The sequence below is a fragment of the Cavia porcellus genome, unplaced genomic scaffold (genome assembly GCF_034190915.1).
Source record: "Cavia porcellus strain 051 isolate PalLab524CR breed Dunkin Hartley unplaced genomic scaffold, mCavPor4.1 scaffold_26, whole genome shotgun sequence".
NCBI lineage: Eukaryota > Metazoa > Chordata > Mammalia > Rodentia > Caviidae > Cavia > Cavia porcellus.
In genome coordinates this window covers 8,669,019-8,689,841 of record NW_026947509.1, presented here as the reverse complement: position 1 = coordinate 8,689,841, position 20,823 = coordinate 8,669,019, and the positions used below count along the sequence as shown (strand labels likewise).

The following is a 20,823-nucleotide window of genomic DNA, read 5'->3' as shown; positions in this document are numbered from 1 at the left end:
TATAAACTTTGAAATACATCTATTTTGCCTACATCTATAAAAAAAGGCTTACTGGGATTATGATAGGAATTGGTTGCTTTAAAGCCTGAATATCAACTTAGGAAGAAGTGTGAGAGCTTTACTGTGTTGAATTTTCCAAACCCGTGAACATAGTGTCTCTTCATATTTTTAAAATCTTTTGAGTTTTTATCCTTTTTACCTTCCATTTTATCTTTCATCTCTTTCACTAATTTTTCCCAAAATTTATGAAGGGAAAATCTGAATGCTCAGTAAAACTGAAGGAATGTTAGAATGATACAGCCACATCCACTAGTTACATTCTACCATTAACATCTTCCTACACTTGGTTCGTTTTCTTTCTGAGGCAGGGCCTCACTGTGGAGTCCAGGCCCGGTCTTCAAATCTCTGTGTATCTTAGGCTGGCTTCAAAGTCACAGCGATCTGAACAGTGGGTTGCTAGGACAACAGGGTGTCAAGTGATACTAAGTTGATAAATGTATAAATAAACGCCCCTGCAGTGAGGAGGGGTTGCTGGCTTTCTTCCTACCTGGCGAGCAAGGGCTCCACCTGATCCAGCTTTGTGTCTTCTTTATTTCCTCATCCTCTCATGGTCCTTCACCCTAAGAACCTCAAGAGCCATGCGGGTTGCAGCAAAGCCTATTACTTCTGCCTGACTGCAGGTACCATGAGGCCAGTGGTCAGAAGGTCCTGATCTCTGTGGAGTACCAGGCACCCAGGAGCCTGATGCCTCCCAAATCTCCACTACAAGAGTGGCTGAGGAGTGACTGGGGCCATGGGCAGTTTCACCAACCACAGCCACCATGTTACTCCCCTTGAGAGCCAAAGAATGAACGCACTGGGCTGGGTGATCCTGGACCATGCTTGTAGTATTTTATGTTCTAAGGCCAGATGGTAAGGTCAGTCAAGATATTCCTCATTTGTTAGATTTTCCTATGAAGCAAAAAAGTCCATCCTGAAATTAAGCTCATTTCATTTCTTTTACTAAACTAATAAAAATTCAGAAGGCTGAGGCAGATGTGAGAAAGAGAAGGAAAGAGAAAGACCCATATCTGGATACGGGCTCTGGACCAATTATTTTTATTTTCTGAGTCTCATTGCTCAGTTTTTTTATACTGTCTTAGTATAAAAATAAAATTAATCTCAGCACTAGGAAGCTTACACAAGACTAAGATTCTGGCACACAGTACGTGTTTAAAATAAATACTAATTTTCTGCTGCAGTTGAACACTGTGGGAGACAGTAATATGTGAACTTTTATTCAGTGAGTTTTTCTGGGCAACAACTACTTTAGATTTCTAAATGTCTGTAAAAAATTAGTGCCAATAAACATGACTTATAAGATTCCTCACAGGTTAGTTGTTACCAAATGCATAATAAGTGCTTAGTATATTTGATTTTTAATTGACTTTTGGTTGACTGGAGTTAGGCTTTAGGAAAGGCAAATTAAATGGGGATATCATGCCCACTATGACTATTTCAGAGAGGAATTAATAATGACAACATAGTGATACATTTGAAATGCCCTGAAAAATAAAATATACTGTACAAAAGTATCACCATTATTATTCTGAAATGTTTTGTATTTAGTATAATAATATTTTTGTATTTCACATAGGCACTTCATAAAAAATAAGTAAGAAAAGACTACTGTTCTATCATGCTATAACTGAAAATTCAGACATGTAAGCTAAATGACTTCCCCTGGGAATTGCAGTCTGTCCGGGGTGGGGGTTGATGTATTATATCTTATTTATCTGAATCTAGAGTGAAAGCCACTTTCCCTATAAAGCAGTAGATGTTAAATTTCAAAGTGCAGAAGAATTCCCAAAGAACATAACCTTTAATCCAGGTAAATCTTGCGCTACGCAAACTCTATATTTACACAAAAGATAAAACAGGGGGTGAGTCTTTGCTTTATAAAGGAATTTATCATAGGATTATTATGAGTTACCTATGTGCATTTAAAACAAGTTTCATCTACATACAATTCCTCAGGTACGTGTTTTCATTTAAAAATGAAATAAAGGCAAAATATAAATATCAACTGAAAAATCAATGTTATCTTTTCTCTATTTAAAGACCAGTATCACTTAACCAGGGAGAAGTTAGAGAGAAAATAAGATGTCTTGAAACATTAGAAATTACATAAAGGGTAAGTGAATGAAAACATTAACAGAGAATAGAGGGGTGTATTAATGCTGATATATTTTTAAAAGGTAATAATTTTCTCAGATTATAACATTTGTATATTCAGAAAGCTAACAGAAAATTTGTATATTCAGAAAGCTAACAAAATAACTCTAAATTTCAAAATTTAATGTTATTTGTACTTAGGAATTAGATACTAATTTTGCTGCGTTAGTTGATTTGAGGGTCTTGACAGGTTTTGAGTAGGATGCATATTTCATTTTTCTGTGCTCAATACTTCGTATTAAATGAAACCTATCATCTATTAACAGTTGAACTTTAACTATACTAATGCTTACAAGGCAAAACTACCAGATGGTGTTTCAAATGGAAGCGAAGTGTTATTTTATTACAATAATTGCATCATCTTAATTATAATGCTCTGTAAGACTTCTCAATGTTTGTGCAGAGCACACGTTTACTTTTAAAAACAATGACTCCAGATCCTAACTGTGTAGCAGCGCTGGCTATTCACCATTCACAGTACTCTGTCTTCACATGGAAATTATTACAGGATGTTATTTTACAGACCTGCATTGCCCACCTGCACCCTTCTTTTGCTAAGCTGAAAACTCTGGTGAGCCAAGCACTCCCAAGCCGAGCGCTCTGAGCACGTCTCTCTCCTTCTCCGGTTCAGCAGCTGGCTTTCTTCTCATCAGCTATTTCTAGCAAGCTTTGCCGACTGTGTGACCATCTGACCACATGGATTCAAAACTGAAAATTCCTGTGTCCTATGAAGCTTGTACCCTATTTTGCCTTATTTATGAAAATCTATTTTAAGCTTCAAATTCTAACGAGTGAAATTAAGTATTCCTCTAATCACACTGTTTTTGGAGGGGATTTTCCGAAGCAAAATAAACACTGACTTCAAGGAATTATTAACAGAATAAAACTGGCAGTAACAGCTTTGTTATCCAATTAGGAGTTTCAAAATATTTAGTAACCAAGTGTCTTTTTCTTGCCTTTCCCGCAGCATCTCCAGTACAGGCTCTGAGGTAAACCACCGTGGGGTTCATACAAACCAGCAATCTGAGCATTCCCCACCCTGTCGTGCCCGCCTAGGGAGGGGTCTTGGTGATGATACTTCATGTAAACATTGACCAGCACGATTATCCTCTTGGAGGCACTTCTGTTCCCCAGACTACTAAACATTGGCCCATAATACTGATGTAAAATGACAAAAAGAAATTGAAGATTAAAATATTCTGCCCCAGGGTGGCAGAATGGATATAGGGCACTCGGAACATGGAGAAGAGAGGGATGTGATACAGTGTGACAATGAGCTCCTGGAGTTCACTGTCCTTTATGTAACTCTGGGCTGTAATAGAGGAGCACAGCCCCTGGCTGCAGATCTTGCTCCATGTGACCTAGAACAACTTGCAGAGCCATGACGGAATTTAGTTTTCTCTTATCCACACCCTGCTGGCTCTGCAGTCCTCCCAGGGGCACAGAAGGAAGTAATACACATGTAATGCCCTGTCTACTTAGAAGAATTTTGCAGTATGTTACAGGATCATTATTATTCTTATTCCATGTGGCATTCCTGCATGCTAAACAGAAAAGTAACAAGTCCACTCAAGGTGTGGACACTCTCCACCGCAGTAAAATGCAAAGCCAACATGTCACGGCACCCAGAGGCGGCCACTGGGGTGCTTGTTTCTGGTGGGCACCTGCCCTGGAAACTAAGGATGGGCTGAAGCAAGTGACTGAGCCTTGCTGAGCCTCCCGTTCTCATCTCTAAAAATCAGGTGGCTGGACGGGGCAGCAGCCAAGTTTATTTGAGCCCACTGTCAATCACACTCAACAAGTGTTCAGTTGCTGCCTTTGAGAACAATTTCCACCACCCGCCTGCAGGAGAACTCACAATCCTGACCCAATAGAGGCTCAAAGATCATGACAGTCTCCACACTGTCGCTTGGAAAGGAAATGCAACAGGTATGTGGTAATTATTCAAAATTCTATAAGGCTGATTTTTCTCCTTCAACTCTTATTTCCAATTTACTTCCTTAAGGAATTTTATTCTAACATATTTTTATGCTCTGAAGCCTTTATTAATTACCTATCATATTCTACAAATATATATTTATATATAAATTCACAAAATTTCTTTTTAAAAAATCTGTGACTGCAAGACTATTTAGCTAAAAATTACTTTGAAATGTATATCTAATAACAATTGTTAGTAGTTGATAACAACCAGCTATTAAGGTCTAAAAAAGATTACCAATTATATTCAATTAATTGAACAGCAGAACTAGATTTTGATGTTAAATATAAAAAATTTTACTTCATTAATCATTAACAAGCTTTTCTCCAAAGTTATTTCTTGTATCCACCATAAAATACAAGATTTTTAGCATCAATACTATTCTTATCTTTCATTTTTATAGATTTGAGTAATCAGAAGTCCTGCTGCATGAATTGATAAATGGAAATAAAGGGAGATTAGTTCCAGCAGTGAGTCACTTAATTATCTGAAATACTCCAGAATTTGGTGTCAAACGTCACACAACAATTTTAGATTGAGTATTTTTACTCATGTACCAGAGGCTACAAGAATCAAGTTACAAACCACTACACAACTTGTAAAATGCTTTAAAAACTACTGGTGACTATAAATCCTTGGAAATTATTTGTATGACCAGAAGATATGAATTCCTTGGTTTGCCTTCTGTGAGATACTAAATTAAACAACAAAAGAAATGAAAAGAAAAGATTGTATGTCATGTGCCTGTGTTAGGGAGGAGGGGCCCACTTCCTGCCGCCGGAGAGAAGGAGAAACACACAGAGCATCTCCAACTATCTCCAGCCATACCGTGTACACCGACCATATGCCTTCTTCTGCCAAAGGAGATGATAAGAACATTTCCCCCAAGGGGTCAGTTGGAAGGCAGAGAGACCCACTGGTCCTTAAAAGAGCACCAACCTAAGGTAAGGCATGGGTGCTATGTGTATCTGAACAAAGTTGCTTGTATATATAAGATGACCATTTCAGGCACGTCGTCTCCTGCCTTCTGGCCAAGAGTGAGTACTCCAGGCCACTCCCCATTCGCATTCCCTGGATCAGGGCCAGACTTGAAGACAGGCACGGAAATACAGATCTCTAAAAAGAGCTTATAACACACTCTCAATGGGAGGCAAGTCTCACCATGAGGGAAGTGCAGTTTGGAGAACCAGGTCTGTGAAGCAAGCAGCAGTGTGGAAGCTAGATGTCACACGTGGCCTGACTGCCAGGATGAGGGCTCTACTTTGGGCCTCAGGACTCCTCCATCGGGTTTGTGACAACACGGATGAGCCTACCATGAAGGTTTCTCAGAGCCACTGATTCCAAGTGCCTAAGAGCAGACCCTGGTCAACTCAGTGGCCCTTCCTGTAAGAACACATGAAGCAGCCAGGCTAACAGGCAGGCTGCTGGGATCGAATCACAAAACAAACACAACAAAAACCCATTAAATTCTTAAAGCAACCCTAGCATCCAGATAAACCAACGGTCTGCATCTGACTCCTAAGAAACGAATGGACTGCTGCAGCTGTGTGGTGCTCAGAGAATCTATCATGGCCCTATCAGTCCTGGTCTTAAGAGGATCAGTGACAGGACGAGCAGAGGGGACAGCTGGCCAGACTGGGCTGTGCTGTGCTGTGCTGGGTAGTAAGTATCCCATTGTCTGAACGAGAGCTTTGTTAAAATGGCCTGCTTTCCCCACATTCTATATTGTACATGCACACACTTTTAAAGTTTTATTTTTTAATTTTGAGATGGCTGTCTAAGTTGTCCATGCCAGCCTGGAACTCACAATCCTGCTGCTCAGCCTCCTGAGTAGCAGGATTACAGCCATACACCATGGCACACAGCTACATACACTTTTAACTTACAGGCCCTGTACTGTTGGTCTCAGACTTCTGAACTCCAGAACCGTGAGAATAAATTTCTGCTGCTTAAGCCACCGAGTTTCAGTATTCAGTCATGGCAGCTCTGGCAGACTACTGCGACCAGTAGCTAGAGAAACAGAAATAGTCTAGCCCTGGATGACATCTTCAAGCTGCTGTTACAGCTTGCATCTAAATGTCTCCCCAAAGCCTCAGGTGGCCACAGGTGGGGTTTTTCAGAAATAGCTGAATCTAGAGTACTTTGACTTGTGGTGCAATGCTGGGATTAAAGATGTGTGATTATTAAATTAGTCCACTCATTGGTTTGGCATGGCCCTAATGTCAGTAGCCAAGACTATAAAAAGGGCAGAAAGATGAGGTTAAGGTCCCTTATTTTGCTACTTTCGGCCCACCATAAGTGTTTCTCCTCTGTGATGCCCATCTGCCACGCTACCCTACTTTGGATTCAGCCGATTATGGACTAAAACCTCTACAAACTGTGAGCTAAATAAACTTTCCCTCCTTTAAGTTTGTGTGTTGGGTATTTTACCTCAGCAATAAGAAAAGCAATTGAGACAGCAGCAAAACAAACTCTCTTCCTAGGCTTCTGTGAGAAAACAAAATGAGAAAAAAACCCTTCAGTTTAAGCCACTATCAGGGATATCCTGTTAAGCACCTAGTATGCTCTGATAAGTAAAAAGCTTGTCGACAATCTGGAGTAACAAACAGGATCTTGATGGATACAGGTAGGAGGGAATGCATGAGCAAAATCCCAGCACAAAGTGGGCAGTGAAGTCAGGTTCCACTAAGGGAATGGGGTAAACCAGAAAGCCAGCCCAAAGGTCTTAGAGAGGAAGAGAATTAAGGATCAGCTGTTTGGAGGTAGGTGGTAGAGGGGGTCTATAATGTTCTGAAGCTCCTCCGTTAGTAGTAGGCAACTGGGTATTTCACCAGAGCTAACAAGATGACCATAGCTGAATGTGAGTAGCAGGACTAAGAAGTAGGGACTGAAAGGTGGACAGCCAGTGACAGAAAGATTCACCAGGATCCTGTGATGATAGAACGGGGAACTGAGCTTTGCTGCAGCCCTGCAGCCAGAAATGGGAAGCGTCAGAGTGAGACACTGAAGAGCCGGCGGCAGCACCAGATGGGAGGAAGTGGTGTCATCCCAATGTGTCCAGCCCAGAGTGGAGGGAGTGGCGATCTGCAGGCACAGGAGGGTGCTGGGTCCCAAGTCCCACCCCTTGGAGGTCTACTGAACTGATGGGAAACCACTGTGGTTTCCCACTGTGGGGGGTGGGGAGGGGGAAAGGAGGAGGGAGGCTGGGCTCACCCCTGCTCTTTTAGGAGCAGTACTGACACACTGCAGACTCTTGAGCTTCTCATTGTAAGTTCATCCTTTCAGGCCTTTATTCATTCAGCAGCGATCTCGGACTGTCCATGGTGTACCAGGCACTGTGGCGGCACTGAGACCACAGAGCCCCAAAGAGGTTGCCGTTTGTCTGTCCTTAGAGCACTTGAGTTCAGCAAGCAAAGGTTTTGGCTTTTGAATCGCTCTAAATCTGCTTGCTGGAGTTTTTGTTTTTCATCAAAACAGAAAATTAAAAAGAAAATAAACATTGTGCTGTCAGTGTTAGGTAAGAAATGCATTTTTTATTCCAAAGGAAAAGAAGTTTTATAGGAAAATAAAAACAGGGAAGACAAAAAAAGATTATGATATGCCGCCATATCTATTCACATTAATTTGTGTTTTATATTTGTTAAATAGTGGATAAAAAATAGAAACTAATGGACTGTAACAGAAATGCTTGCTGGAAAAAAATGTATTCAATAATTAATTCATGCCTTCCCATACTTTATGGCCTTTCTCAGGTTCAACCAACTAAACAGGAGACATCTGACACTGAAATAAAACATCTAACCTAAGGTTTTTCAAGTAAGAAGTATTTAAAAAAAAGAGTTAGTACCTGGAAATTTCACCAGTAATTTACAAAAGTCAAAGTTAAGTTAAATCGTTTACCTTTTAAAAATTACCTAGTAGTCACTCTTTTGGTTGCTAAAAAGAAAATACATTCTGGTTCCTTCAAGCCTTTAACTATGCCTACCAAGTGCAGGCAGGTGCAGGTACGAGAGAAACTCTACAGAACCACACAATGTCTGCATGGCGAAGGGCTGGGACAGGGCTAAAGCAAGAGTGGGTACACAGGAGCAGCTTGCCATTAGGAAAACTCAGTATTAGGAAAATGTAAATGTTTTCAGAGAACACGTAATTCAATAGTGCATGACTCTCAAACTCTACCCCAAATAAAAGAATGTATTTAAAAATCCTAGCACGCTTTGGTGGCACATAGGCCGGGAACCCAGGTATCAGGAAGGCTGGGGCAAAAGGACTGCAAATTCGAGGTCATTCTGCAAAACTCAAAAGACCTTGTCTCAAAACCAAATGAAACAAAACTCAACAAAGCAAAGCAGAACAAAGCAAAACAACCCAAACCACAAAAACAAAACAAAAAATCCTTTATTCAAATTGCTCTTGCAGGGCTGGGGATTTAGTTCAGTGGCATAAGCACCTGCCTTGTAAGCAGGCAGTCGTGAGTTTGATCCCTGGTACCGATAAAAACGAAAAAGACAAAAAAAAAAAAAAAAAAAAAAATTGCTCTTGCATGATTAACACTGGCATATGATTTAAAAGGCAGGTACAGGTTAACTACTTTCAATAACAGTAGTTACCAGTATCCCAAAGAAATAAAAAGCACACCCAGCACAGAGACACAAACACGGACACTCACTCGTGGTGATGCGAGTCCGGGGAGAAGTACACTATCCTCTTGTTATTGGCTGGGCTCGGCGTCGGCACCTGTTGGAGATTTTCAACAGAGAACAAGTCACAGGCTGGGTTTCGGAAACAGTGGGCAATGTGGGCATCTCTACTGGAGGGCATCATTCTAAAATGGAGAGTCCGCATCAGTTCTTAAATCCCAGACAAGAGCAAAAGTGTAATTTGACCGCTGAATGATCTTTCTGCTCCAGCACATTACTCTGCTAGAATTTAAAGACTCATGTGAAAGCATCTTAACAACAATGTAAATATCATTTTTTAACAAACCGTATAATGATTATTTCCAAATTCTGCATGTATATCTAATTTTACATGAAAACAAGGCTTAATTTGATAGATCACTGTTGAGCAGATATTTCCATGAAAAAACGTATTGTAGTGAATTTCTGAATGTATGTAATATGTATTACAAGGTACAAATTTCAATATATAAAAGAACTTAGGTTGAAGAGATGCTGAACAGCCCTTGGTTGAGTTTCTCCATGACCTTACACAGAACAAAACCTTATTTTGCCAAAGAGAATAATATTTTACTCCTTCATTTCTAAACATAAATAGATTCCTGGTAAAGGATAGTCCAAGAAGTTTCTTCATACTATATGCCACTTTTATTTTTAAAGAATCTCATCACAGAAAGGTTCTCTAAGAGAACAAAAAACAGCACTGTGCACCAATGAGTCCACCACTCCAGAGGACAAAGCACAAATTCACAGCGACAGACCTTAAGTTCTCCCTTGGAAAAATAACAAGGCCTCTCTTTAATTGTGCTGGTGCCATTTCAGTAGGATAGGCTAGCAAAAAGGCAAAAAAAAAAAAAAAAAAAAAAAAAAAAATCCTCTAAGAGAAAATGTCCCAAAACTTTTTTCTCTGGGTGGGGAGGGTGCCAGCACGTCCTCTTGGATTCCGAGAACTGCGAGGATGGTGAACGTGCCTGGACCATGCCATTCCCAGCCTCCCACCGGAGCCCACAGGTGAGCGTGTGGATCCTCTCCAAGACCACATCCTCATTCACCACGGACTGCGGTGTCCATGCTATTCCAGGGGTACCCCGGGAAGACAGTAATCCATTTTCTACACTGCGGCTATGAGAAAAGCCGACCGAGCCTATGTCATGCTTTGTTAGAGGTTCATGATCATATTATCTCATGGTGGACTTGACACTTTTATTCAGTTTACAGTATGCTCTATGTACAGGCAACTTATTTCCTTTGCCGGGCTGCTGACAACCTTTTCCACACTATATTAATCTTGTTTACTGACTTTATCTTGCTACAAATATCAGAAAACTGAACTTTTTATCTCAGAGAAAAAATAAACAACGTGTTGACAGAAGCAGAAGCTATTTTCAGGACTAAAATTGCTTGTTTACTCGAAGCTACACTTATGGAAAAATGTTTAAGTCTGGCTCGGGCTTGAAATACATAATCTGAAATTTAATAAATGTAGAAATTTCACATACACCCATGTGATAAATTGCCTGATGAAAACAATGCAACTGAATACAATAAAACAGAATTTATAACTAATTTATACCATAATACAAATGTAAGCTTTCAATCTAGTCAGAAATAATCACACTGTGTATTTCTCAGAAATCCTACCTATGTCTAAAAAACTACACATTCAATTCAATTGTGCAAATAACTCACAATAGATTTACAGTATCAAATGTAGCTATCCAAATGATTTTACATATTGACTTAGTAATGGCCTTTACAAAACAGAAGAGGATATGCATTGTTCTTTCAAGTTGATTTTTGTTTTACTTTTGAAGACACACAGAAATAGACACAGTCCATTCAGAATTTTTCAGATGAAATAAAGCAACATTGATATCTAGACATGATGATTTTCATGGGGGCAATGTCCCTGGCCCACCTCAAGAGGAAAATGTTATCTCAGTGGAAATCAACCTTATCTCAAACCTGAGGATATCTTTAATAGAGAATTCAGCTCATAAAAAAAAAATACTGTCTATATTTTAAACTTTAAAATAAATGTTTAACATCATTATTGGTGGAAATCTCCGAGGTATTACTAAATTCCAGGAAACACACTCAAACAACCTCTTTAAAAATTGTTTAGTTATTAATTTGGGTAGATAACATTTATAAAAATAAGAAGCACTTTTCAACATTATGTGAAAGTGACCATGTCTATCTCTTTTTCCTTCTTTTGTTTTTGTTTTTGTAGTACTGGGGGCTGAACCAAGGTCTCTAGAACACTGGGTGAGTTCTCTGCTATTGAGGTCTGTTCACAGCCCTTTTGAATTCTGTTTTGATGCTGAGTCTGGCAAGGCTTTCCAGGCTGGCCTTGAACTCACAGTCCTGCTAACACAGCCTCCCTCATTGCTGAAGTAACAGGCACGCGCCACTATTGGCAGCTTGAAGTAGTAATTTTTAGTGAACAATTATGCATGTTTATTTTCTTCTCCAAAATATAGACCTACTGCTAATTCCAGAAATGTTTAAGAAATCACAAATTTTAAAGTCTTATCATTTTAACATCTAATAAAATATTCACATAATCAAGTTTATCAGTGTGAAAGAGAATTTAGTCCCTAAAATTAGATAAGGAACACCAATTCTGTATTTCATGAGGAACAGTATATCTCTGTAATCCAATTCTTGTTATTGTTAAAACCCTGGAGAAAATCATTTATGTAATTAGCCAATATTCAGTGATGATGACCTTAGACATCCCATTACATGCCCTGAATTTTTATGATTCATTTGCTAAGCACTACAACATCAATAACGACTATAGCCCTAAATACAGAAGATATATTTTTCATTACCTATGCTTACTACACCCCCAATTCAAAGCCAGAAAGAAATAGACGGCTTCAAGATATCATAATAGTACAATAGCACATCAGCTTTTGTGATTGTTTACAGTCAACTTATAGAAGAAACCTGTTAGCCAGAAGTGAAAATCTAATGACGGTTATGTAAATTCCACTATTAATTTATAAGGCCAAACCATGCCAATATATTGGAAATTCAGCTGAAAGGTATCAATGGCAAACTCTTAATTCATAGACACATTAAAAACCATTTGTTATTCATTTGATCATTGGTAAAATATCAATTTCAGATTCCTTAAAAGAGGAATGGGATAGCTGGCTTCGGATCTCATTTTCACTCTGTCTTCACCAAAACCCCACTGAACTGGTGCACCCCGAACTGAACAAATGCCTTCCCATGGTAAGGTAGGAAAGGGTGTTCCGCAGGGAGACGGTGACCCACGGCTCTTCTCCACGATCAAGACAAGACTCCTGCAAATGAGAGCCGCTGGACGTCCTCGCAGAAGCCCGGACACAGCCGTGGCTCCCCTGGCACAGCCATCCCCGCCGGCCCTGTGCTGATCTGCCACTGCGCGTCCTTTGCCTTCCCCACGCTCTTCCGCTGCAGTGGCCGCACTGACAAGCACTCGGTGTGGCAGCTGCCACTTGGGACGAGGCTTCTCCATCATGGGGCCAAGTTGGCCAGGCCCCTGGGCTGCAGGGCTCTCAGCCTGGCCGCCCCCTGGGCTGCAGGGCTGGGACTTCCCTGCTTCTCTGGGGACCAGCATGGTCCTGACTGCTCTGAGAGGAAGACGCAGGCCCCGGGGTGGAGTGGGCCCTGGACGCTGGCCTTGGTGCCTTGGTTCCACAGATCGGTCAGCAGATGCGGTGACCGACATGAAGGAAAGCAGCTTACAACCTCCGACTCTCCACCCTGGGGCAGGAAGGAAGGGTAGGAGGGCAAAGCCTCTAAAAACCCGGTCTTCAGTCAACAGCTAGGCGGATAATCTGCCACACATTGTTTAGTAATTAATTTTCATACTTCTTGAAATGAACGCGTTATCTTTTACACCCTGCCACTGAATAAAGGAAGATTTTCCAAGAGCATTTCAAATGAGGGCATCTGTGTTTTTGTACATCACTGGGCTGAAAATTGGTACGAGATAGTTGAGGGAATGAATAAAATATTTCACTGTGTCATCCATTCTCATAATATTACAGAATGGTCACAATTCACAAAAGGCACAATCTATTCAGGGAGAGAAAGCAGGTTCAAGAAAACAACACCAGAATTACTTTCAAAGTAACATGCGAAAAAGTAAAATGATGTTTTACAATGACTTTAAAGCAAATACTGCAGGTAACAATTCAAGCAGCATAAACTGAGCAGCATTTTATAAGATTAAAGGTAAACAAAGTGCTTATCTCATTTAATAGGAATAAAGAAGGGGAAAAACCACCTCTCTAAGAAGAACTGTAATTTATCTCCCCCTGCTTCAATCCATTTTACCAATGTGCCACTCTAACTTTCTAAATTGCTGTTTTTCATGCGTCAACTTTCTCATTCCAGAGGCTTCCATGGAAGCAAAATGAAAACTAAGAAGCTATGCGTTCCAAGCTCTCCCTGGGGACCCCTCATCTCTAGCTAACGTGACCTGGCTCCTTACCCAGCCACTGTTTGCTCCCCGTCCCACCCCGGCTTCCTTGATATAATCAAACACATACTTACTGGTAACCCACCGTGCACGTGAAATCATGCCTCAGTTTGCTAAGTAACAAGGAGTACGTGGCTTGCATTCAGTTGGCTAGTTTGGGTTTTATTATTACCTTCAATTACTTTCTGATGTTGTGATAAAGCACTGAGTTAGAGAATCCTCCTAATTCTAAGCTATTTTATTGTTTTCTTTCTTAAAAATGAGACTTCTATCAGTAAACATTTCATGTGAAGATTTGGTATCTTAATTTCGTTTTCTGGATTGCTATGGAAGTAACAGATGTACTTATAAACTGGACCTGGAAAATCTACTTTTCTGCCTCAAACACCCAAGGAACAACAGACCCATCTTAAATGCACAGTGTGTGTTAGCTCTTGGGTGAGGTCACTGTGATGACTCAGCACCAGCACAAGGTCCTCCTACAGCAAACGCTCAGAAGGAAGATGACCCATTCTTGAGAACATTGGATTACCTGAAGTTTCAGAAACTGTGGTAATAAGCTACTCAACTTTCATATTACTCAGCTTTCCCTCTAAGAAAATGCTGTAATGTTTGAGATTTTGTAGTGGAACGCATACCAAATTCTTATTATCAATTCTACTTTTGAAAATGTCAATATTCACAAATAATTCTGCTCTTATCAACAGAGCTCCCACCACTCTAACTTTTAAGGGATAACTTTTTATTTGCATCTATGTTGCATCTACGATTCACAGCCTAACGGTATGTTGTCTGAGTTAACACTCATACATGATGGATATAATAACACTCATACACAATGAATATAATAACACAGTGAGTGAATTTAATGGTTTAGTCAGAGTTAAGGGCTCTCCATGATTGTGTTTTATTTTTACTATCCAGTTTTTAGTCCTCCTTGGAAGGATGTTACGAACAAACAAACCACCAAAGAACAGACGATGCTCACACAGGACGCCAAGCCTTACTGCTACTATTGAAAATATTACTGTTTTCACATTACAGACAATGACACACTTGTCCTTTACAGTCCTGCCTGCTTATCAGCTGCTTTTGCAACACCATTCTTCACAAAGCACAGATGAGGAAACGAGCACTCACGGGGGCGAAACCTCCTCTCACTCGGGTGTAAACAGAGCTAGATTTGAACATAAAATGTCCTGGTCACCACTTAGTAATTTGTCCTTCACTAGAAGCCAATACACAAAAGCAGGTGTTTTTTGCACTGGGGATTTGCTACAGGAGATGGTGACCTGAATCTAGAAGGTGATCTTGGAAATTCTCTAGCCTAGAATGATGTGTCCAGGGAGTGGATGGGCTCCCTTAAATCCAAAGCAAGAGTGCACCTTATGGGAGCTCTAACAAATGGCTGCATGACTACTACGCAACCCTGAGAACCTAACCAGAGGGCAGGAAACAGGCCCTGAGGCTATATGTGAAAGAACACACAAAAATTGGAGTTTGGACTATTTTTATTTACTTAAAAGCAACCATCGGGGTTGGGATTTAGCTCAGTGGCATAAGCGCCTGCCTTTCAAGCAGGCAGTCATGAGTTTGATCCCCGGTACCGATAAAAAGGAAAAAGAAAAAAAAAAAAAAAAAGCAGCCCTCAATCTAAATGTGAGGTTATTCCTTTAAACCACAAGGCGTCTAGCCGCGCCCCTCCCCACCCTAGCAAAGCACCAGGCTTTCCTTTCCTGGAAAGGAAAGGAAAAATCAGCCCTCCTGGCAAGAATCTGCAGGCGGGTCAGAGGAAAACACTGACCTCAGTGCGCAGGTAAGAATGAAGACATAAATTTCACCTAAGTTTGAAGTAGTCTTAGCACATTTTCAAAGAAACGGAGACACATTTATTTTTCTAAGAATCATCAAAACAACAATTATACTAAATTGGTAAAAGTTTAGAAATATACAGACAGATATACTTGTATATATTTAGATGTATATATGATGTTGGCTATTGTTACATTTTTAAACTAAAACTAAACAATGTAACTATGTTGAAATTTTATTTTACATATTTTTATTCTCAGATGAAATACAATCAGCATTAAAAATGGAGAATTTAGAAATACTAGCCTATTGGAGTAAACACTTCTAATTATTATCTAAATGCTTTAATAGAACAGATTAATCACGATATAATTAACAAGTATAGCAACACCTTTTCCACAGTAGCAGTTTTTGGAGAAGATACAGATTCACCAACTCAGGGTTACAGGCAGCAGAGAAGGCTGAGGCATCGCCCAGGGCTGTCCAGCTTCAGTAGTAAGCCGTGAGTGGCCTCTACTGGCTGACCAAAGGCTTCCAAAACCCTCACTTAGGAGGCTTGCAATATTCTGGGCCTCAAGGAAACAAGAGCACATATCAGATATGCACCGCCCACTGAGCACAACGCCTCCAAGAAAGTGATGTGGACATAATAAACAACACCTACATCAGATGATGTGAACACTATGATTTCATCTCACTGCCATACACTCCCATGATACTCAGAACACATGCATCCTCTGAAAAGTCTAATTTATATGCCATGGTAATTTAAGTGTGGATATGTCTATTCAACTTATATCAAAGAAATACAGGTCTAACGTTTAGAATACAGGATTAATCTTATACACACATACAAAACTCAAACTTAACTGTGTAAGTAAGTTAAGACTGGGAAACCTTTTTTTTGAGGCACATACAAAGAAAGAATTTAAAAATCTCTGAAAGAATTTGAGATTTTACAAAGGTATTAATATTTTATGTACTGTTTCATGAAAATACTGTGCTAGAAACATGGTAATGCAAAGAAATTTTAAAAACTTCTGTATTACTGCAATTATCTTTCATTCAGAATAATTTTATATTCAAAACTTAAAAACAACCATTAAGAAAGTGAAAATTTGCTAACATTAGGAAATGTCAATTTAGTATCAAAAATGGAGAAAATAATTCAAGTTTTGCTGAGCAGTGTTCATTTATAAACATACACATTAGAGCTTTAATTATGGTCAGCAGCTTTCTGTTAATAAAAGCCTCCTATATATGAGAAATGATAATTTTTTCATTTATGTATTTAAATACACAATTGTATATCTGACTCATTTCATCCTTTACCCAATTTATATACTTAAAATGTTCCCAATTAAAAAATTACCAAATATGCCTAACGATGTCAAAAGGCGGCAACATTTATTTTAAAAAGTTACAGCTCTCACATGTAACAATATTCCAGTACATTTCAACACTCATTTCAGAATTCAGTCTCATTATCTCAGCTGCTCCAAAGTGTTTCCAGGGTTATCTAGCTGCCTTGTAAGATAACCCTCCTTCTCCCTAGACTCCACTGGGATATGACACCCTGACCCCCGGGGAGCCCTGATGATTAGCCTGAAATATATAGCAACTGCCGGGTTCCTGCAAGGAATTTGTTTGTGAGAGTCTTTTTATCTCTCTGGAAATTCAAAACACTTTTAACACTAATTTTCAAGTTTTTTAAGGAATTTTAGAGAATAGAAATTATATATCTTGAAGCCTTCTTTTCTAGTTCCTTCAATTTCGCTAAAGTTAAAAAAAAATCCACATATATAGAAAATAGAACCCCAAAAAATGTTTTCTTCTTGGAGTTCAGCTCATATGGGTCTGCTGTACACAGGATAGGACTACAACACTGAAAGGGATACTCAAGTTTTCATTTCTAAGGAGAATCATAACATACAGCAGAGCTCAGACGTAGCATGAAATTATTATTATTTTTTATTTTTGGTAGACGAGGACAGAGGGCCACATAGCAGTGACAGTGACCAGTTAGATAATTTGTATGAGGCTGTGACATATTATTAAGGTTGCACTTTGGATAAAAGTTCTATATATACATTAAACATTACATAACAATTCGAGTAGACTACAACATCTCATGTGCTTAGTTATAAATTAAGCTATTTTGATACTCAAAATCATGTGATGAACATCTCAGTAGCTAAAATTATTTTCTTGCCACCTTGCTTGATGACGCATCATAAATTCATGAGCTGCACTTTCATCTTTTGGGGCTGTATATGATTTCCATTATTTTTCAAATTGTTTCACTAAGTTATTTTTTATTACCTCAGTTAGCCAGTGCTGCTGCACGGGAACCTCAATATCCATAAAGGGAAAAATTACAGTTGGTTTTGATTTCCAAAAGATTATTTCTGAGAACCTCAGCGATATATCGATAGTAATTTATAAGGAAAATGCTGACAGTCTCCATATTTTTAAATTGGTAACAAATATGGTTTAGTTTTATCATATAGAACACTTAAAACATTGCATTGTACAGGCTGTTTTACTCAGACATGGAGGCAACTGCATTGTTGATGACACTAAATAATCCTATTTAAAATAATCCTATTTAAAAAAGTATGTAGCTATGAATTGAAAGGGGAGGGGAAAAGGTCAAAAATACAAATGCATATCAACTATTCCTTAAGGTACAAATAAATGATTGGGTTAACTGAAAAGGGAGGAACCAGTGGCCAAGATACAGCAGTGTTAAGTATGAATATACAACACTCAGTTGTATATTGCATATTCAGTGATACCAAAAATCCTGAATACAGCAATAACATAACACTTAACATCCTTTGCTTGGTATTTCGTTCAAGAACATAACCTTATAATCAGGTTCATTTACTAGATCCTTATTAGCTTTTTCCTTAATAACAATAAAGCCAGTTTTACCTTCTAAATTCTACCATAATCTTTAGAAAAAATCATTGGGTGGGACCAAAACTCCTCTGAAGAGACAGGACACACTGATCAGCTATTTATTTACCTTTGCAGTATTCTGCTAGGTTACAGGCAAAGGAATTGCATAATATGTTGCAAATTTAAGACAGAAGAAACCAACAAAGATGAACAAACCGTGAGTTGTAACTACAAGAGGAGTTAAAAGAGATCACTAAGGCCTAAATGAACACGTGTGATTTTCGGAGGTGAAGAAATGTGAGCTCACTATGCGAGGTGGGTAGGATCCAGCTAAGGATTGAAAGGGCTTCTGTGTTAGAACTGAAGACAGGAACCCAGCTCCAAGTCCACAGGAAATAAAAAGTTTGGGTCGGTACAAGAAAGGCTCAAAAATCTAGCTTCAAACATTTGTTTATCCTGCAAAATAATCTGCATTTAAGTCTTTAAAAATTAAGGTAGATTGTCCCAACTGTTGATCTGGTCAGATTTTGTTATGAGTCACTGCATCAAAACCAGTGGAAGCGGAAGAGGCGGTGACATTGTCACCTACTAAATCCTTGCAACTTTGCCCCCTTTAGTGCTCATGCTGAGCTGCTTTCTGGTCCCTCTGACGTGAGGGAGGGATCTGAGACGCCTGGGGAACAGGGGGCCCTGGGTGGATGCCCCACCCTGAGCAGGTCCCTTGTCAGATGCAGCGCACAGGGAAAACACTACACTCACAGATGGAAACCCTGAGTGACACGACTGGTCCCCCAGGTCTGTGTGTGCCAGATAGGTGGCGCCGAGCACCTGTACCTAGTAAGATCCAGGGGACAGGCAGGCTTGGTTCCTAAGGAACCCCACAGGCTCCAGTAATGAGTATCAGTGTCCACTGCCTCGGTCCTGTGGTACTTCAGATGGACCCGACCCCTTAGGATATATTCACACAGACGGCATCTCCTCATGCCACAAAAACAGGCAGAGGTGATTCCAAAGAGAGCGATAACATTGGAAGCTTTTGTGTGTGCATGTGTGTGTGTGTGTGTGTGTGTGGTTTTATTCCACATATAGCTTATGAAATCAACTATGGCAAAGTTGTATGGATTGTGATAAGTTTAGAAAACAAAGCAATTCAAAATCCTAGCAGAAAATCTTGGTATCCAATACAGTGATCAAAATGGGCATATGATATAAGGTATGAGCACAGAATACTGTCAATGTTTGCATTTTAAAAAATTATTACAGTAAAAGATAACATCACCACTCGTTCCCTTCAAAGCACCTGCCCTTGCACTGGCTCACTTGTCCCACGGTTCTTGGCACTTTCCGAAGCAGTTCTGGACATTCTCTTTCCTGAGTATCTGTAGCTGTGCTGTCACGTCGCCCCGGTGTCTGGAATGGACTTGAAACGTTTAGTCTTCGTGGTCATTTTGAATTTGGGGAAGAGAAGGAAGTTGCACTGTGCCAGATCTGGTGAAGAGGTGGATGGGGTACCCTGTAATGTCTTCACCAGCCTGTCTTTCTTTGGGGTGACACTGGGCAGCAGCACTCACCACATTTCTGACCACATCTAAAAGAGATGCTTGCAAAGAAGACTCCCAGGACTGCTTCAGAAAGTGGCAAGAATGCCAGGGTGAGTGTGTTCAAAGTGTGTGTGGGGGGGTACCGTGAGGAGGGTTAATGGCCAGGTGTCTTTTACTGTAATAAATTTTAAAACTTAAATATTCACCATATACTTTGATCACACCAGTACCACCTATTACATTTAACAAAATAAACCAGAACTTAGATATTTCATCATTTTTCCTCCAGTATGAAGCACTTCTGAAAACAGGACAAGCATCAAGATTAAAAGTGGGGCCGGGGAGCTGGCCAGCCCAGGTCTCAATCCCGACTCTTCTGTTTCAGCTCTCTGATGCCTCAGTTTCTCCATCTGTCAAACACAGGTGACAACAGCACCTATTTTATGAGAACCACATGAGATAATCTTATAAAGCAGCTAGAGTTGTGTCTATCAGTGTTTGTATAGCAACTTCATAGTCGCATGCAAGCTACTGTCTCGGGGTAAGATGATACGATAATTATTAAGTAGAAATACCCAGGAATAAGGGGCTTTGTGAGTCGACTGGGAGAGAGGGTGCGAGCTGGGTGTGTGTCTGGGAAAACGGTTCCATCAGGGATGCGTGTGACAGGCGTGACCACTGCTCCTTTCAGTCAGTGACTTGTAACAACCTTGGTTAGGTTTGATACAAAGCCGATGAGTTAACTGCTTCTCGTGAGCTCACTAGAAATGCAGATACACATTTATTTTAGAAAACATACTGGATTTCCAAGAAGACTCATTTTATAAACTAAGTTTAAACAACCTTGGTTTCCCAGCAAACTGAATCACAAAACTGAATTCAGCAATTTCTACAAAGATATTATTAGTGACTACACAGCTTGGTAATTCTGGTGCTTTTCAATTAGTGTAAAGGTCATGAATTTAAATAAAGCATCTTATCTATCATAATGGCCTCTAAATGGAATGTTTTATAGTTGATTTGCTTTTCCTGGCTGATTATACAGGCCTGAAAGAAATCTAAACTTGTAGACTAGCTGAACAGGTATTATTGGATGTATCAAAGGCAATATCCCTTCTCCCATGTCCAGATTCAAATGCTAACTCTCTCTCTGTGTCCCTGTGTCTCTGTCTCTGTCTCTCTCTCTCTGATATGATATAAAAGAACAACGAA

The 20,823-nt window shown here is 39.7% G+C and overlaps 1 protein-coding gene across 4 annotated transcripts in view; it reads right to left on the bottom strand.

The window, feature by feature from the left end:
- Positions 1 to 20,823, bottom strand: part of Gpatch2 (G-patch domain containing 2) — a 145,691-nt gene that overhangs the window by 42,722 nt on the left and 82,146 nt on the right. For all 4 annotated transcript variants that reach the window (XR_010043290.1, XM_003474234.5, XR_010043288.1 and 1 more), the window contains one exon: positions 8,865 to 8,932. Coding sequence is in view for 1 of the 4 variants with exons in the window: in XM_003474234.5 (XP_003474282.1) it covers positions 8,865 to 8,932 (68 nt within the window). In the remaining 3 variants the exon portion in view is untranslated. Of the gene's footprint in view, positions 1 to 8,864; positions 8,933 to 20,823 lie in introns of those variants that run through there.